General features: G+C 32.9%; 1 protein-coding gene across 1 annotated transcript in view; it reads left to right on the forward strand.

Moving 5' to 3' along the window:
• LOC142337609 (uncharacterized) overlaps positions 1–11,827 on the forward strand; it is a 14,447-nt gene extending 2,620 nt beyond the window's left edge. Inside the window, exon 4 of the mRNA XM_075386958.1 lies at positions 7,701–11,827. Coding sequence (XP_075243073.1) covers positions 7,701–11,683 — 3,983 coding nt within the window. The 3' untranslated portion in view covers positions 11,684–11,827. The remainder of the gene's footprint in view (positions 1–7,700) is intronic.
• The last annotated feature ends 5,978 nt before the right edge of the window (positions 11,828–17,805 follow it).

Below are 17,805 nucleotides of genomic sequence, written 5' to 3' on the forward strand. Positions count from 1 at the left end.
ATCCATTTAATCCAGTTCTGACACTAAAAAAGAAGTTCTCAACTCAGTCAGTCTTTTTAACTTTTAAATAACAAAAAAAACTCTTTGACAAGTTTTTTCTGGATGAGTTTAAAATAACAAAAGTTTTATTTAACTTTGGTTATTTTATGTATATATATATATATATATATATATATATATATATATATATATATATATATATTTGTATATATATATATATATATATATATATATATATATATCGATATATATATATATATATATATATATATATATATATATATATATATATTAGCGCAACAAGAATATTTTCCATTGCTTTCTAGAACAACCTTTTTTGTATATATTAGCGCAACAAGAATATTTTCCATTGCTTTCTAGAACAACCTTTTTTGTAACCTGAAAAGTTGTCGGTATCAACTCTCCGACAGCACATAGAACGAATCAAGACCTGTCTCTGCTGAATATATACACTAACTGTTGATATATATTTTTTTATCAGTCGCTTTATGTCTCCAAACGTCCAAACGTTCTCTGATCAGGTTTCCAAGCACCCAAAATTTGAATTAGAGAATCTTGCCTAGAGCACAAAGTTTTCTCTTATAATGCCCACGTGCGACCAAGTAGACTATAATTAAAATAGCATTACCCATGGATGAGTTCACGCAATATGAAATTTGCTTCCTACAAAAAGTTACCAAAATTTAGATTCTTAGAAATTTTGTATATTAAGTGTAACTCTTTTGCAAAATAGATGGAGGGGGCATAAACGGGAAGCGTCTTCTTTTTATAAACCACTGAAATTAGATTAATTGTTGATTTTTTCGAGCTTACAATATTGACTCTTGGTACAGCCAAATGACTGGCATCGAAAATTATCCCCCTACATTAATGGCTCTTGATTAGACTCAACTGCAGAAATTGTTTCTGATATACTTCACTTTCGCTTTAAATTTTGTCAAATCATGCCCACTTTCTGAAGTTGTTTCTGATCTTACCATCATGTGTCTATGAGGTCATCCAGACCATGTAATGTTGAGGGCAGGAATAGGAGGTGTGTGTGTTCGTGTGAGTCTGATCAGAAGTACATTAGGTCTGGGACTGCAGCCTGTGGAACATGCATTTTAAAAATATTAGCAACCATTTTAGACTTTATCGCCTCAAAAAAAACTTTCTAGTAACCAAAAAGATTGTGAATGAAGCTAGCAATTGATACATATCATATACGTATAGCTGAAAATTTTACTCCATTTTACTCAAAATAATTAATGTTCAACATTTTGTTCAGTCATTTTTAACTCCAGGTGATATATTTTAATTTGTAAAAGGGTTGATTTTTTCAGTTCGTTACAGGGATTTTTTGGATGCTATAAGAAAAAGGACAGCTGAGAACAGGCAACCGTGGTCTAATGCTGTTCCGCTGCGATTACTCTGGAACCATAATTATAATTATTATTATCATTATTAATAAAATTATACGGTCGCTCCATACAAAATACGAATAAAATATGCAGGTTGGTTCATGCAATAAAAATATGGAGGGTTGACCAAATATCAATTTCCTAGAGTTCAATTTTTCTATGTAGGAAAGATGTTCTTTTCTTCAAGATGTCAAAATAGTTGTTTAAATTAGGCCCGCATGCTGAGTTTTGTTTTTCAAAACGAAAAAAAGTTCGAACAATGACAAAATTTTGAAAAATTTGAAATTTTTTCTAAAATTGAGAAAACTTTCGATGTTTGATTTCTCTGTACACAATACGGACGGAAAATGAACGGAAGCTTACGGGAAATTTTTATGAAGAAAAAATTTATTAAACAAAAAATTTATTATTCCAAAAATTTTTGTATCAAACCGACCCAAATTTTTTTCTTTCAAATTTTATAAATGAAAAAATTTTTCAGCCAGTCCGGCTAACTTTTTTTGTCGATGCAATTGTACCTACTTTCCACATATGTGATCAAAAATTCATTCAAAAAATTAGTTAGATCACGGTTGACCAAAGGCGTATCAAACAAAATATCCGGGTTACCCTCAGGGCGCATCATACATTTTATTATCGTATGAAGCGACCTTAATTATTATTATTATTATTATTATTATTATTATTATTATTATTATTATTATTATTATTATTATTATTATTATTATTATTATTACTATTATTATTATTATTATTATTATTATTATTATTATTATTAATCTTATTATTATTATTATTATTATTATTATTATTATTATTATTATTATTATTGTTTCCTATAACAAATTCTTTGGTATATGTTTGCGCTATTTACTACGCATTCTTGCGGTATAAAAAAATTTGGAAGATCAATTTATAAATATTAAACTGTACTGTTTGTTAATCAGAGGTAACCTTTGAAGATGTTTCGGTTTTTGGGCAAATCTGCACTATGCAAATTGTAATCAATTTTTGGAAAAAAAAGAATTCTGGAGTACCTCAATTAACAGAAATGGTAATTTTTTGCTTCTGATCGATTCGATTGAAAATCTTCATATGAACAATGCCAAACAACTTTACACAATTTTTATCAACTTTTGTGCTCATCATGAGATTTCAATATTATGTTTTAATGAATTAATTAACTCTAACAAATTGAATTGTTTTCATTTAAGCTGTAAACTCTGTATAGCACGGAAACTTTTCCAACTGAAACGCTGATGCACTTGATGCATATCATATACGTATAGCTGAAAATTTTAATCGATTTTACTCAAAATAATAAATGTTCAACATTTCGTTCAGTCATTTTTAAACTCCAGGCGGTTTATTTTAGTTTGTAAAAGGGTTGATTTTTTCAGTTCGTTACAGGGATTTTTTTGGATGCTATAAGAAAAAGGACAGCCGTGAACAGGCCATCGGGGCCTAATGCTGTTCCGCTTCGACTACGCTGGAATCGAATTTATAATAATTATTATCATTATTATTAAAATTATACGGTCGCTTCATACAAAATCCGAAAAAAATATGGAGGTTGGTTCATACAAAAAAAATGGAGGGTTGACCATACATCATTTTGCTAGTTCTCAATTTTTATGCAGGAAAAATGTTTTTTCGCTTCGAGATATCAAAATAGTTCTTTGAATTAGGCCCGCATGCTGAGTTTTGTTTTTCAAAACGAAAAAAAATTCGAACTGTGACAAATTTTTGAAAAGCTTAAATTTTTTTCTAAAATTGAGAAAACTTTCGATGTTTGATTTCTCAGTACACAATACGGACGGAAAATGAACGGAAGCTTACGGGAAAGGTTTATGAAGAAAAAATTTATAAAACAAAAAAAAATTTTTCAAAATTTTCCAAAATTCCTTTATCAAACCGACCCAATTTTTTTTTCAAATTTTATAAATGAAAAATTTTTTCAGCCAGTCCGGCTAAATTTTTTTGTCGATGCAATTGTACCTACTTTCCACATATGTGATCAAAAATTCATTCAAAAAATTAGTTAGATCACGGTTGACCAAAGGCGTATCAAACAAAGTATCCGGGTCACCCTCAGGGCGCATCATACATTTTATTATCGTATGAAGCGACCTTAATTATTATTATTATTATTATTATTATTATTATTATTATTATTACTATTATTATTATTATTAATATTATTATTATTTTTATTATTATGATTATTATTACTATTATTATTATTATTATTATTATTATTATTATTATTAAACTTATTATTATTATTATTATTTCCTATAACAAATTGTAGGAGTTCGAATGTTCACGTTCATTACTTTGTTCAAAAGTTTTTTCAATTCGATTTTATTCATACCTGTGTCATTCTTTGGTATATGTTTGCGCTATTTACTACGCATTTTTGCGGTATAAAAAAATTTGGAAGATCAATTTATAAATATTAAACTGTACTGTTTGTTAATCAGAGGTAATCTTTGAAGATGTTTCGGTTTTTGGGCAAATCTGCACTATGCAAATTGTAATCAATTTTTTGGAAAAAAAAGAATTCTGGAGTACCTCAATTAACAGAAATGGTAATTTTTTGCTTCTGATCGATTCGATTGAAAATCTTCATATGAACAATGCCAAACAACTTTACACAATTTTTATCAACTTTTGTGCTCATCATGAGATTTCAATATTATGTTTTAATGAATTAATTAACTCTAACAAATTGAATTGTTTTCATTTAAGCTGTAAACTCTGTAGAGCACGGAAACTTTTCCAACTGAAACGCTGATGCAGTTGATGCATATCATATACGTATAGCTGAAAATTTTAATCCATTTTACTCAAAATAATAAATGTTCAACATTTCGTTCAGTTATTTTTTAACTCCAGGTGGTTTATTTTAATTTGTAAAAGGGTTAATTTTCTCAGTTCGTTACAGGGATTTTTTTGGATGCTATCAGAAAAGGGACAGCCGTGAATAGGCCACCGTGGCCTAAGGTTGTTCCGCTTCGACTACGCTGGAATCGAATTTATAATTTTTATTATCATTATTAATAAAATTATACGGTCGCTTCATACAAAATCCGAAAAAAATATGGAGGTTGGTTCATACAAAAAAAATATGGAGGGTTGACCATACATCATTTTGCTAGTTCTCAATTTTTATGTAGGAAAAATGTTTTTTGCTTCGAGATATCAAAATAGATGTTTGAATTAGGCCCGCATGCTGAGTTTGGTTTTTCAAAACGAAAAAAATTCGAACTATGACAAAATTTTGAAAAACTTAAATTTTTTTCTAAAATTGAGAAAACTTTCGATGTTTGATTTCTCAGTACACAATACGGACGGAAAATGAACGGAAGCTTACGGGAAAGGTTTATGAATAAAAAATTTATAAAACAAAACAAATTTTTTCAAAATTTTCCAAAAATTCATGTATCAAGCCGACCCAATTTTTTTTTCAAATTTTATAAATGAAAATTTTTTTCAGCCAGTCCGGCTAACTTTTTTGTCGATGAAATTTGCCTACTTTCCACATATGTGATCAAAAATTCATTCAAAAAATTAGTTAGATCACGGTTGACCAAGGGCGTATCAAACAATGATATCCCGGTTAGCCTCAGGGCGCATCATACACTTTATCAATGTATGAAGCGACCTTAATTATTATTATTATTATTATTATTATTATTATTATTATTATTATTATTACTATTATTATTATTGATATTCTTATTATTATTATTATTATTATCATTATTATTATTTCCTATAACAAATTGTAGGTGTTCAAACGTTCACGTTCATTACTTTGTTCAAAAAATTTTTGAATTCTTTTTTATTGATACTATGTCAGCCTTCTTTATATGTTTGCGCTATTTACTACGCATTTTTTCGGTACAAAAATTTGAAAGATCAATTTATATTTATTAAACTGTACGGTAAGTTAATCAGAGGTAACAATTTAAGATGTTTCTGTTTTTGGGCAAATCTGTACTATGCAAATTGTAATCAATTTTTTGAAAAAAGAAGATTTCTGGAGTACCTCAATTAACAGAAATGGTAATTTTTTGCGTCTGATCAATTCGGCTGAAGGTCTTCATATGAACAATGCCAAAAAATTTACACAATTTTTATCAGCATTTGTGCCCATCATGAGATTTCAATATTATGTTTTAATGAATTAATTAACTCTAACGAATTGAATTGTTTTCATTTACGCTGTAAACTCTGTATAGCACGGAAACTTTTCCAACTGGAACGTTGATGCAGTTGATACATATCATATACGTATAGCTGAAAATTTTAATCCATTTTACTCAAAATAATAAATGTTCAACATTTCGTTCAGTCATTTTTAAACTCCAGGCGGTTTATTTTAGTTTGTAAAAAGGTTGATTTTTTCAGTTCGTTACAGGGATTTTTTTGGATGCTATAAGAAAAAGGACAGCCGTGAACAGGCCATCGGGGCCTAATGCTGTTCCGCTGCGATTACTCTGGAACCATAATTACAATTATTATTATTATTATTATTATTATTATTATTATTATTATTATTATTATTATTATTATTATTATTATTAAAATTATAGGGTCGCTTCATACAAAATCCGAAAAAAATATGGAGGTTGGTTCATACAAAAAAAAATATGGAGGGTTGACCATACATCATTTTGATAGTTCTCAATTTTTTATGTAGGAAAATTTTTATTTTGGTTCGAGATATCAAAATAGTTGTTTAAATTAGGCCCGCATGCCGAGTTTTGTTTTTCAAAACGAAAAAAAAATCGAACAATGACAAAATTTCGAAAAATTTAAATTTTTTTTTCTTAAATTGAGAAAGCTTTCAGTGTTTGATTTCTCAGTACACAATACGGTCGGAAAATGAACTGAAGCTTACGGGAAATATTTATGAAGAAAAAATTTAAAATTTATTAAACAAAAAAAATTTTTTTTTGAAATTTTTTCAAAAACTTTTGTATCGAACCAAACGAATTTTTTTTCAAATTTTGTAAATGAAAACTTTTTTTCAGCCAACCCGGCTAACTTTTTTTGTCGATAGAATTGTACCTACTTTCCACATATGTGATCAAAAATTCATTTAAAAAATTAGTTAGATCACGGTTGACAAAGGGCGTATCAAACAAAATATCCGGGTTACCCTCAGGGCGCATCATACACTTTATCATTGTATGAAGCGACCTTAATTATTATTATTATTATTATTATTATTATTATCATTATTATTATTATTATTGATATTGTTATTATTATTATTATTATTATTATTATTATTATTATTATTATTATTATTATCGTTATTATTATTTCCTATAACAAATTGTAGGTGTTCAAACGTTCACGTTCATTACTTTGTTCAAAAGTTTTTTCAATTCATTTTTATTGATACCTATGTCAGCCTTTTGTATATGTTTGCGCTAGTTACTACGCATTTTTGCGGTATAAAAATTTGGAAGATCAATTTATAATTATTAAATTGTGCTGTTTGTTAATCAGAGGTAACATTTTAAGATGCTTCTGTTTTTGGGCAAATCTGCACTATGCAAATTGTAATCAATTTTTTGAAAAAAGATTTCTGGAGTACCTCAATTAACAGAAATGGTAATTTTTTGCTTCTGATCGATTCGATTGAAAGTCTTCATATGAACAATGCCAAAAAAATTTACACAATTTTTATCAGCATTTGTGCCCATCATGAGATTTCAATATTGTGTTTTAATGAATCAATTAACTCTAACGAATTGAATTGTTTTCATTTACGCTGTAAACTCTGTATAGCACGGAAACTTTTCCTGCTGAAACACTGATGCAGTTGATGGGAAGAAATACCCTAGAAAGTGGCGAAAATGAAATTTCGAAACTATATTCAAATCAAGCCCGATAATGTTACCGTTTGCTTTTGAGAAAATTGTTTTTTGGAAACTCGACAGTCATTTACTGTAGCTGTCAGTATTTGAAAAGTATTTGAAATAAGTTAAGTTATCCAAATTGAATTTTCTCTGGCACGATACAAAAATTAACTAAAAGCATAAAGATTCATTGTCTATTCTCTTTTTTTTTATTTTTTAAAGTTCAAACGTCTGCTTTTTAATATAGGCCATTTAACGACTCTTTTAGCTTAGATCAGAGATAGACAGGTAAATTGTTTTTTGCAAATCTCTTTTTATGTTTCCAGTCTTTGCAAAACTTTTTAAAATTTTCTACTGTGCGCTATAAAGCGCTTTAATATTTTTTACATTTTGTGTTTAGATGACGTTCAAGCTCAAACTCTGAAGCAATCGATTGCCAAATATATTGTTCACGAAGCTCAATCCTTCAATTTCTCCCCTTTTCACCCAACTATAAAAGTCAAAGACAACGAAGCCACGACGCCCTTAAGCGACGTCTACATAGAGCACTATTTCCAGGAAATTACTTCAAACCAGCTAGAATCCGAAACAACAGACTCCGAAAATTTTGATCCGAAATGGGATGAAAATTTACTGAGCGTGAATGAAATTATAAACTCAGTCGATTTCCCAAACCGAGGTGAAAAAATTTTGCTAATCGGGAAACGAGGTTGTGGTATTTCAACATGCATGCTAAGAACGGCACTTGATCATGCCGAATTTTCAACCTTTGATTTTGTTCTGTTCCTCACACAAAATTCTTTCGACTATAACGAAGATCAGGAAAATTTTATCATTTCTTTTGGCAAACAAAAATTATCCCTGCATGAGTTTTGCGTTTTATACGGACGATACACAATTGTTTTTGTTGATAACACTGAACTGCTGCCGATAAAAGCCATACAAAATTTAACATCTCACGAGAATTTGAAGGAAACAACAATTTTGTTCACGTTTCAGACAACTTTTTCTGATGGTGTTCCTCAGAAAACTCCGTACAATTTGTTCTCCAGGTTTTACCTAAGCTATGGATTTGAAATGTCTGCTGACCTGAGCAAATTGGGGAGGATAATGATGGGAAATTATTGGAGTGAAAGCGCATTTTGTGAAGTACGAAAAAGTTTACCCCACGACAATGATTTGGTTTCACTTTCAATCATAACTGCTTTAATGCACAGAAAATATAATTTCCGAGAGAAATATAACGTTAATGAGTGTTCAGAGAAGTTTCTGAATTTTTTGATAATCGACCAATTGAAAAATGAAAACGTAAAAAGACAAGCAATCCAAGCTGAAGAAATTTTACAAGCTTTCGTTTCACTGCAGCAAAATGTGGTTGAGAGTTACATCCACAAAAAACTTTACTCAGACAAAGCGGTGGCCTCAAAGCTTTCGACTTCACTGAAAATGTTTTTAATAATCGAATTCCTAAAAAGTCAAACAGACTGTGAAAAGTCATCCAATGATATTAATGATTTGCGCAGCCATTACCCGTATTTGGCCAACGAAGTTTCTGAATCTTTGAAACCCAAAACTATGCTTCACGAAAGCAGTCGAATAATAATTGAAAGCAATACCGACCTCTTGAAATTATTGACAGCTGATGTGAATGCTTCACCACAGTTTGTCAGTTTTTTCAGTCTGAAACTGGACGAAATTGTATTTAGCGAACCGGAAATTTCAACTTGGAAAAGAACAGGTTATTGCATCAACAAATTGGTGATAAGTGTGAGATATTTGTCGGTAAACAAATTGTTTACCTTCCTTGGGCTGTTTCAAAAAATTGATGAGATGCACTTAACTTTTAAAAAGTCAGATCCGGAAAATTTTGGGCTTTTGATTTTACCTCAATTGACTTCTAGTGCGCGACGATTTGCGAGTCTAAAACTTTTCAACGTTCCTCTTCCGTTTTATTTTGATTCATTTTCTCGTTTGAACGTGAATTCTTTGGCCGCTTTTAAAGCTCTGAAATTGCACAAAGTTTCATTAGAGCTTTCCAGTCTTTCCGAGCTGATGGCTATGGCAGAGCATGTTGTTGAAATTGGCTCTAATATCGAGAGTTTCGAATTCGAAATGAGTTATTGTACAATTAACGTAACAAACGTTGAACGAAATGTTGCTCTTCTATTCAGCTGTTTTTTATTCTTTCAAAACCATTCGTGTGATGGCATCAAATGGTCGGAAGACTTAAACATTTCAGTGAATTCCGAGCATCAGCTTGATTCGGTTGATCGCACATGTTTGAAGTTCGACTCCGGGAAAATTCAGAAGCTTGACTGGAAAATAAACATCGCAGGAAAATCTTGTGCGGTTTTCACAGATATGTTTTCACGAGCACGTTTTAGAAAATCAGAAAATAACGATTTTGGACACGTGGCCGTTTGTTGTGAAGAATGTAAGGGTTCAAAGTGTAGCTCACTTCTTTTGGTTTTGAGCGTCTTGAATTCAAAATCAGCATCACCTGAAAGTTCAAATATTGAAGCTAATGTTGATTTTGGGGATAAAAACTTTGCCAACTCCAATTTTGAGTTGCTGGCCGAACTTCTAACAAACTCAGAGACAAAATTCAGTGGAAAATTGAACGTCTTGACTAAAAAATCAGAGGTGTTGGAATATCATAAAAATGCTCTCAAAACCTACAATATTGAGGTGTCTGATTCAGAGGTCAAATCTGAAGCAGTTGACATAGACTTGACCTCTGAATATTCTCCGAGTGAATTAAGTTCACCGTTTTCTACTTCTTATGACGTCATTGAAGTAGAAGTTGACAATACAGGTTGGGGATTCTCTCGCTTTATGCTAACGCCTCAGCCAATCACAGTCACGTTCAGCAACGGAGTCACAATTGAATGGTCAGAAAATTCAACCGACGAAGATCGACTTGTTTGCGTCGAAGTACATTCGATGCCAGAAAAACTCATAAGACAAGTTTGCGAGTCTAAAAATGAACCAATTTGTCACTTGAGTCCATTTTTATTCATCGATCAAATTGAAGACAAACCATTTTTGAAACCTGTCACTGTAACTATGCCATACTCAGTTCTAGGAATCGAAAACGACGAAACGCTCAGATCTGACTGGACAACTAAAGTATTCTCGTATGTGGATGGTGACGTAAGACAATGGCGGGCTGTTCGTGACCAATCAAAATACGAGTTGATGTCCAATGTCTTTAAATATACATCCACGACTTTTTCACCGGTTGGAGCGGTGACGAACAGCGAGGAAAGCTCACTAAACCCGACCGATTTTTGGGAAATTTACCTTCCTGAATCGGTTTATTTGATCGTTTGTCCTTCACAATACGACACAAAAATCATTTTTGACTGTCGAAAATTCAGAAATGAAGAAGAACACAAAAAGCTGAAACTAACAGCCGGGGCTCGATTCAGAAAGTTGAACGAAATGAAAAATGGAGACTTAATTTACGGATCAATTGCCGGAAATTTGCTTATTGACGAAAACTACGGGTACTCGCTAAGAGATGATAAAAAGTTAGTGTTTTATTACCCCGACCCAGAGCATGAAAGCAACAAACAAGAATACAAAATGCGGATTATTTCAAAGTCACGTGACCCAGAAGGAACAATCACTTATTACAAGGAATTCATTGCTGTAGAGGAGCCAAAAATGCAGAAGTTGTTCCATTTGAAGCTGGAATTGCAGGTCATTCCCATAAATGCGGACCGACCCGGCTATAAAAGGAAAAGTTCGTTCGCAGAATGCACGTCGCCTAAAAAACACGCAACTTCGAGTAGCAAAACAGTTGCTTTTGATTCTCAAATTGTGCTGACACACGAAGTTCTAATGCATATATTGAAAACATGCAAGCTTTCGTGGATTCAATTTTTGGAGAAGATGAAACTTGACAAAGGCAAAATTTCTGAGCTCGAAGATCAAAGTTTGGGTGAACATTTTTCTATTCTGAAAGAAAAATTTACTATAGAACAAGGAAAAGAATTTATTCGAAAGCTCTGCCAGATATGCGAAGTTTCGCCGAGTGAAAGCGATACAAAAATTTCAAACTTTTACACAAAACATTCAAATGATTTTAAGGAGGCATTTTGGCAGTGCTGTTTAGATTGGCTGCAAATAACTCCTTCGCATTACAGAAAATTATCCACAATTATGGACGGAGCACGAAAATCAGGAGTTGAAAACTTGGCAGAAAATTGTGAAGTAATTCCTGAAGGAACGTGCAAAAGAGCAAGCAGAGAGTTATCACGAGTGATTGACAAAAGAGGGAATGAACAAGATGTGATCAAAGAGGTAGCCGCGTTCTTGAACTCACTGGGAGACAATGAAAGCAGGGATTTGGCATTTAGTCTTTTGATGAAATTGTAATCAATATTAATCAAAGGCCAAGATATTAACTGTCACAACCTAAGCACTGAAATGAAAATTTTTATTTCTTTCCAGAAGCAAAATCTTTTACCTAAATGATATGATTCTGATTGAAAAATCTAATAAAAATTTGCAACCCTTTGATCAGAGGCTCATAAACACGTGACAAATTGTGATAAGATCTTGATAACAAGTTTCTTTTAAGAAAACGTCGAGATATATGCGGACATGCAAGATCTTGACTGGAAATTCAAATAAGATTTTAAAAAGATCAACAAGCAAGAATCTCCCGGACATCAGCGAAAATTGGGTTTCAAAAACAAAAGTTATTAAGATTCTGCTAGAAACTTTGGAAACTTATCTCTAGTCAATTAAAAAAATAGAAACTGAAATTTTCCAGTATAATCTGTGTAGTTCAACCCTTTTTTTATCATTCCAGGCAGAGTGCTGGTAGTGGCAGTGTTATTCAAATGAGCTAATGGAGCACTTATATAGCACGCAAAAAACCATAAACCATACTTTTACAGTTCTAAAAAACCAGACATGATACAGTAAAACAATACAAAAATCAATAAAAATATTGTCAGCTAAAAGGTTGTCGGAAAATTGATCAATTCAAGTTGGAGACTGAAACTCATTGTTCAGATTTCTTAGAGAACTCGTTGTGTATCTCAGATGCTCTGAGATGAACTTTAACCGCAGTACATCCCATTCGAAAGACAAATATTTTATTGACTTTAATAAAAAAATCCAAAAAAATGTTCCTTTGCCTTCCTAGGGTAGTCAGAAAATCCCTATTTCAAATTTTTCTACAAATCTTGGAGGTTTTTAGCAAAAAATTTATTGTTGAATTGAATCTTGAAACAAACGTTTTAAGATTGCATCATGATTTATCAACCTGAAAGTTTTTTCAAAAGGCATATTATTTTGCAACAACCTGAGGAAAAATCCGAAGACTTTGAAAATAATTGTATTATTCCTGGAAAGTCATGTCCTTACTGGTCCTTAAATGCCCTGTCTCCGATTTTTCAAATTAATTTTTATGATAGATTGTAATTCGAACTAGATTAAAAGCTAATTTTGAAAAAAAATTTCGAGAATATCTCAGAAAATTAATCCAGGACTGCATTGATAAACGCCAAAACTTTGAAATTTTATTTTCAAAAACCGTGAACAGCAGTTTGCTGAAAACACCGAAAAAACAAAATCTGTATCAAAAATATTTTTTCGGTCACAGAGAAAATAAAATTTGTGTTACTGGTGGAAATGAGTTGTTTTGACGCATAATTGAAATAATAATCAGGTAGTTGTTTGGATGTTTCAATTTGCGCTTTTTAATTGCTCAGTGGTGTTGTCAATGGCTGCTTGTTTTATATGGTTTTGGAACTGTCTTATCCATTCCCGGAGTATAGCCTCATAGTATAAATGTGTACTGAGTCAGTGCATTCCAATAGTAAAACCAATTTGCAGTACTGATTAATTGTAAATAAAGTGGTTTCCTTAAAAAAATTCTCTAAAGAAAATTCATGGGATTCTTTGAAAAATCTAACATGTTTGATCCGAAATGTTGAGAAACAAGTTACGTGCCCCTACCAACTCGGTGAGCGACACGTTGTTATTTTTCTGGCTTAATTACCGGGAATGAGGGCGCAATTGTATGTCCTTCTTTGTATCCCGCCAGTACACCGCCAAAATTAAACGGCCAGTACCACCCAAGCGGCCAGTGCCAACCTAGTATCCTGTCAGCATCCCACCTAAGCGCTGGTATCCCGCCAAAAGTACCTGCGCATTGCAGCTCTGTGCGACAGCCACAACAACAACATTTTGTAATTTTATGGCTTTTTTGGCAAAACCAAATTGAAGGCAGGGTATTGTGTTAAGATAGCAGTGGGCTTTCAAGTGGAGTGCTGAGGGTGCGGGTATGGGTCTTAACGCTGTAATGATAAACTGAGTTCTCCTTGTATGCTGAATAATCGGAACGTCTCCCCCTACCGGCCCAGCCGTTTAGCCGGAATCACTTTGGTCGTTTTTGAACGCAAATGCGATTCATTTTTGAACCCTGTCTTTAAACCTGCTCTCTCAAAGCACAGAATCAGCGCGACCTGTAACCAAGCGTGCCATTCCTGAATGCGTGACAAAGTAGCTATCGTCACCAAAGTGGCGCGGTGTGGAAAATATGAAGGGAAATGTAAAATACGTCCTTCCATTCTCAAATTCCATCAATTTCAGTAATTCAAGTTGTACATTATAAAAATGGGGAGTTATAGTACTTGGGAATTAAAGTGCAAATTAAAAGATGTCATTTATACACACACAGACCCACGCACACACACACACAGGCACAAGCACACGCACGCACACAAGCGCGCACACCACACACCAACGCACTCTCACACACGCACGCACACACGCACACAATCACACGCGAACACAAACAGGCACACGCATACACACCACACACACCATCACCCAAGCACACACACCATCACACACGCACACACACCTCCTACATCAGCCCCCTACCCCTCACTCCCCCACCACCACGGCCACTACTGAAGAAACCAGCCAGGAGGTCGTTTGAGAGCAATTCGTTTGACACCAGTCGGTTATGTTCTTAAGCTTCACTGTTAGTCTTACGCTTCACTGCTGTTTGTTTGTTTCATAATTATAATCGTTATTATATCGAAAATCCAATTGTTACAATCTTTCGTTGTTGCTATGCTTATTTTATATCTACTATCTCGTTAAAGATACCTTAACTTTAGTTTAACTTGAGTCATAAAAAAGCATCCGGAGTGTTCCAGCTGATAAAGAAGCATCCGGAGTGTTCCAGTTTTGCTTTTTGCTCGTTTTTTTCTGTGTTTTTTTGTGGCGCTTTTTTTCTGGCTGGCACGCCGTGCCTTCCGTTTTTTTTCGGCTGTTTTTTGTTTTTTTTTGCTGCTTTTTTTGTCTTCTTCTTTTGCTTTTTTCTCGTTTTTTTCTGTGTTTTTTGTGGCGCTTTTTGTTGTTTTCTTTTTTGCTTTATTTTTCTCCATGTTACAGCCGAGGAAGTGAGTCTGCAACCCATCTTCAACCCATCTTCAACCCATCTTCAACCCATCTGCAGCCCATCTTCCACCCATATTCAAGAAAACAAAGTCAGGAAATGAACCAAGAAAAAGAAAAAACTTTTCAAGAAATGAAACAAGAAAGCGAAAAGTTGGATGGACTCCTTTTCTGATGCCTTAGAATAATATTTTTCTGATGTCTCTTATTTTTCTCTTGATTTTGTCGATGCCCAGAATATGTGTACATTCAAATATTGAGACGTTAAATATTTTCATTTTCAAGGGCTTAGGAGTGGATTCAGCGCGTTTTTCAAGTCTAAAACGTAGTTGAGAAAAGGGCTATCTTGTAAGATTCTGGCAGAAAAAAAATGGCTATCTTGTAAGATTCTGGCAGAAAAAATGGCTATCTTGTAAGATTCTGACAGAAAATGGTTATCTTGCAAGATTCTGGCAGAAATCTTGCAAGAATATGCATATTCTTGCAAGATTCTGGCAGAATCTGGCAGAATCTTGCAAGATAACCATTTGATTTCGACCCGGGCAGTTGGTATGAAATGGCACTTGATCTGTTTGTTTGAGGAAGCACGCGTCAGAAAAGAGGCCAAAACACACCCACACACAATTTTAGTGGTAGTTGAAATTTTGTGATTGTGGCGATCGCAGATGGACTGACAGTTGCTGACGGACAGATCAGAAGATGGAACTGATAGACTCGTTACCGCAAACTGTACATTCATGATCCCTAAGTCCTCTACAATTTTTTACGCAGAGAACTGTCATTAGAAAATTTTTGATTGATGTATGTCCTCTAACATACAAGTTCTATCAATTATTCTAAGCTGAAAATGTTCCCTTTTCAAATAAATATTTTCATAACATTCGCAGACTGAGTAATGTACTGGCCAGATTTTTCGAAGACTGTAAAGTTGGGCGGCACAGAAAAATCTAAGAATTGGATTTTTAGCTGGCCAGACAATTTTCATGGAACTTATTTTTTTAATGATTTTTTTGTCTGCACAGGTTAAAAAGTGACTTGATCATAATATGGCAAGTGTAAAAATACGGAATTGAAATATCATGATTCACTACTGGCTTACTCTGGGACTCTACTCCGGGCTTTTAGTTGAGATTGCACGTGAAACCTCAACTATAAGTGGATAACACAGATCCAAAGGCACATAGAACAAGCAATCATTGACAACATCACTGCCCACTTAAATAGCTCAAGTTTTGTGATAACTTTTTTTTCAAAGCTAGCTTTGAAAAAATTTGATTTTCATAAATCGTGTCAATTGATTACTGCCGGTGATTCACATAAGAAGTTTTACATCAAAAAGTTATAAATGCAAGTTAAGTACTTTAGGTACTTATTAAAGGTTGATAAATGTACAATAATTATTTTCACATTCCGTCTTTTTTAGGATAAACACAAACAATTTAGGAGGTTAATTTTTAGATGGAAAGAACAACAAAATATGGCTATGAAAACTTTTAATTAAGAACTTTTTAAATCAACTACTGAAGAAAATATCCAGCCATAATGAAGAATATATCACATGAGAACGGGGGAGGGGTTGGCGAAGTGAGCACGCTACAGCAGTTGTCGAAAACTCACTGCATATCGGTGCTCTGATTGACTGCTGACACGATTTTCCGCGCTATTAAATGCACTGAGATCTGCGTGGGCAATGTAATTTGATGTACGCTGGAGTTGGCTCTGGTTTAAAATTTTTGTTGATTTAGCTGGCAACATATAAAAGACATGATCATTTTAGTGGGAAAAACAATATGAATTTTATTCAAATTTCTTGGTCTGTCATACAAGATGGATAACGGCGAATGTTAAAATTCATTGCAACCGTAATTCATTATGATTAACATTTACTCTTTCTTTTTGCACAACTTTTTGAAATATGCTATTGCAAATATATGGCCTTGCTTTTTCGTTATCCATATATCCTCATCTTTATCTAGACAATGGAAAACAGTTGCTTTTCTTAATAAGTAACAAATGTCAGTTTACCATTATAATTTTAAATTACACATACTTATCACTCATTCCATTGTATGAAGGATTTTTGTCAATATAGATTCTTGAAGTACAAACGTAGCGAGATATTTCTAAAAACTCCATCGTTAGAAGAAAACTTGTACGCTTGAGACATTATTTTTGGAAGAAATGGATCCGAAGTTCCGATAAAAAAAGAATAGAAGAAGCAGGATATCAAGTTTTCATTTTTTAACTTAGTTTTATAAAATTTATTAAAGTAAAATAGCGTTAAAATGAATAGATTTTATAGCGTTCCTAGATTTTTGGTTCTCAAGTTGTTCATTATTGCAGGACTCTTATTGCAAGATATAATGAAATTTTCTACTCCTTGAAATGGTTAAAAACAAACCAAACGCGTCATAAAATTTTAAGATTGTAAATACAAATTTTAATGTGTTCCTATTGGACAGAAATTCAATAGTCGTGGTCTCAAGCATGACTCGAAGAATTCATTCTGTTGAAATTCAATTTAACTTTGAACTGAAAATGTATAAAAATAGCTCGTATTTACAGTAATATTCTATGCAAATATATACAGACAAAACTTAAATATACATACTACTGCTTGAATATAATTTACATGATCGACATGCAAAAAAAATTTAGCTCCAAATCCTGGACCTGATTTTCAATTTTCATTTTGTTTCATGAAATCAAATATGGCCCTGATACAATCAATCTCATCAGTTAGAGATCAATAGACGTTGGGATCAGATGGGTGGGAGACTGCACATATTACATCTGATTGATTTGCCGATAGGATAATTATAGCGGCCAGCCGAGGTCCGACATAAAATCAAGTTTAGTTATGTGCCATTATTTCTTGACACATCAACAGAGTTCTCCATATAAGTTCTTCTTTTGCTTTCCCAAACTTTAACAAAGAGAACTTATAAGGACCATCACAGCAGTTATTTTCAGCTTTTCAAACATAATATTTTTCTGCAGGAGTTGTGCATTGCAGTTTTTTGTTCATTCTACATCCCAGAGATTGTTAGAGAGCTTAAATTCATTCTTTTATACAA

The sequence above is a fragment of the Convolutriloba macropyga genome, chromosome 4 (assembly GCF_964194025.1).
Source record: "Convolutriloba macropyga chromosome 4, txConMacr16.3, whole genome shotgun sequence".
Taxonomy (NCBI): Eukaryota; Metazoa; Xenacoelomorpha; order Acoela; family Convolutidae; genus Convolutriloba; species Convolutriloba macropyga.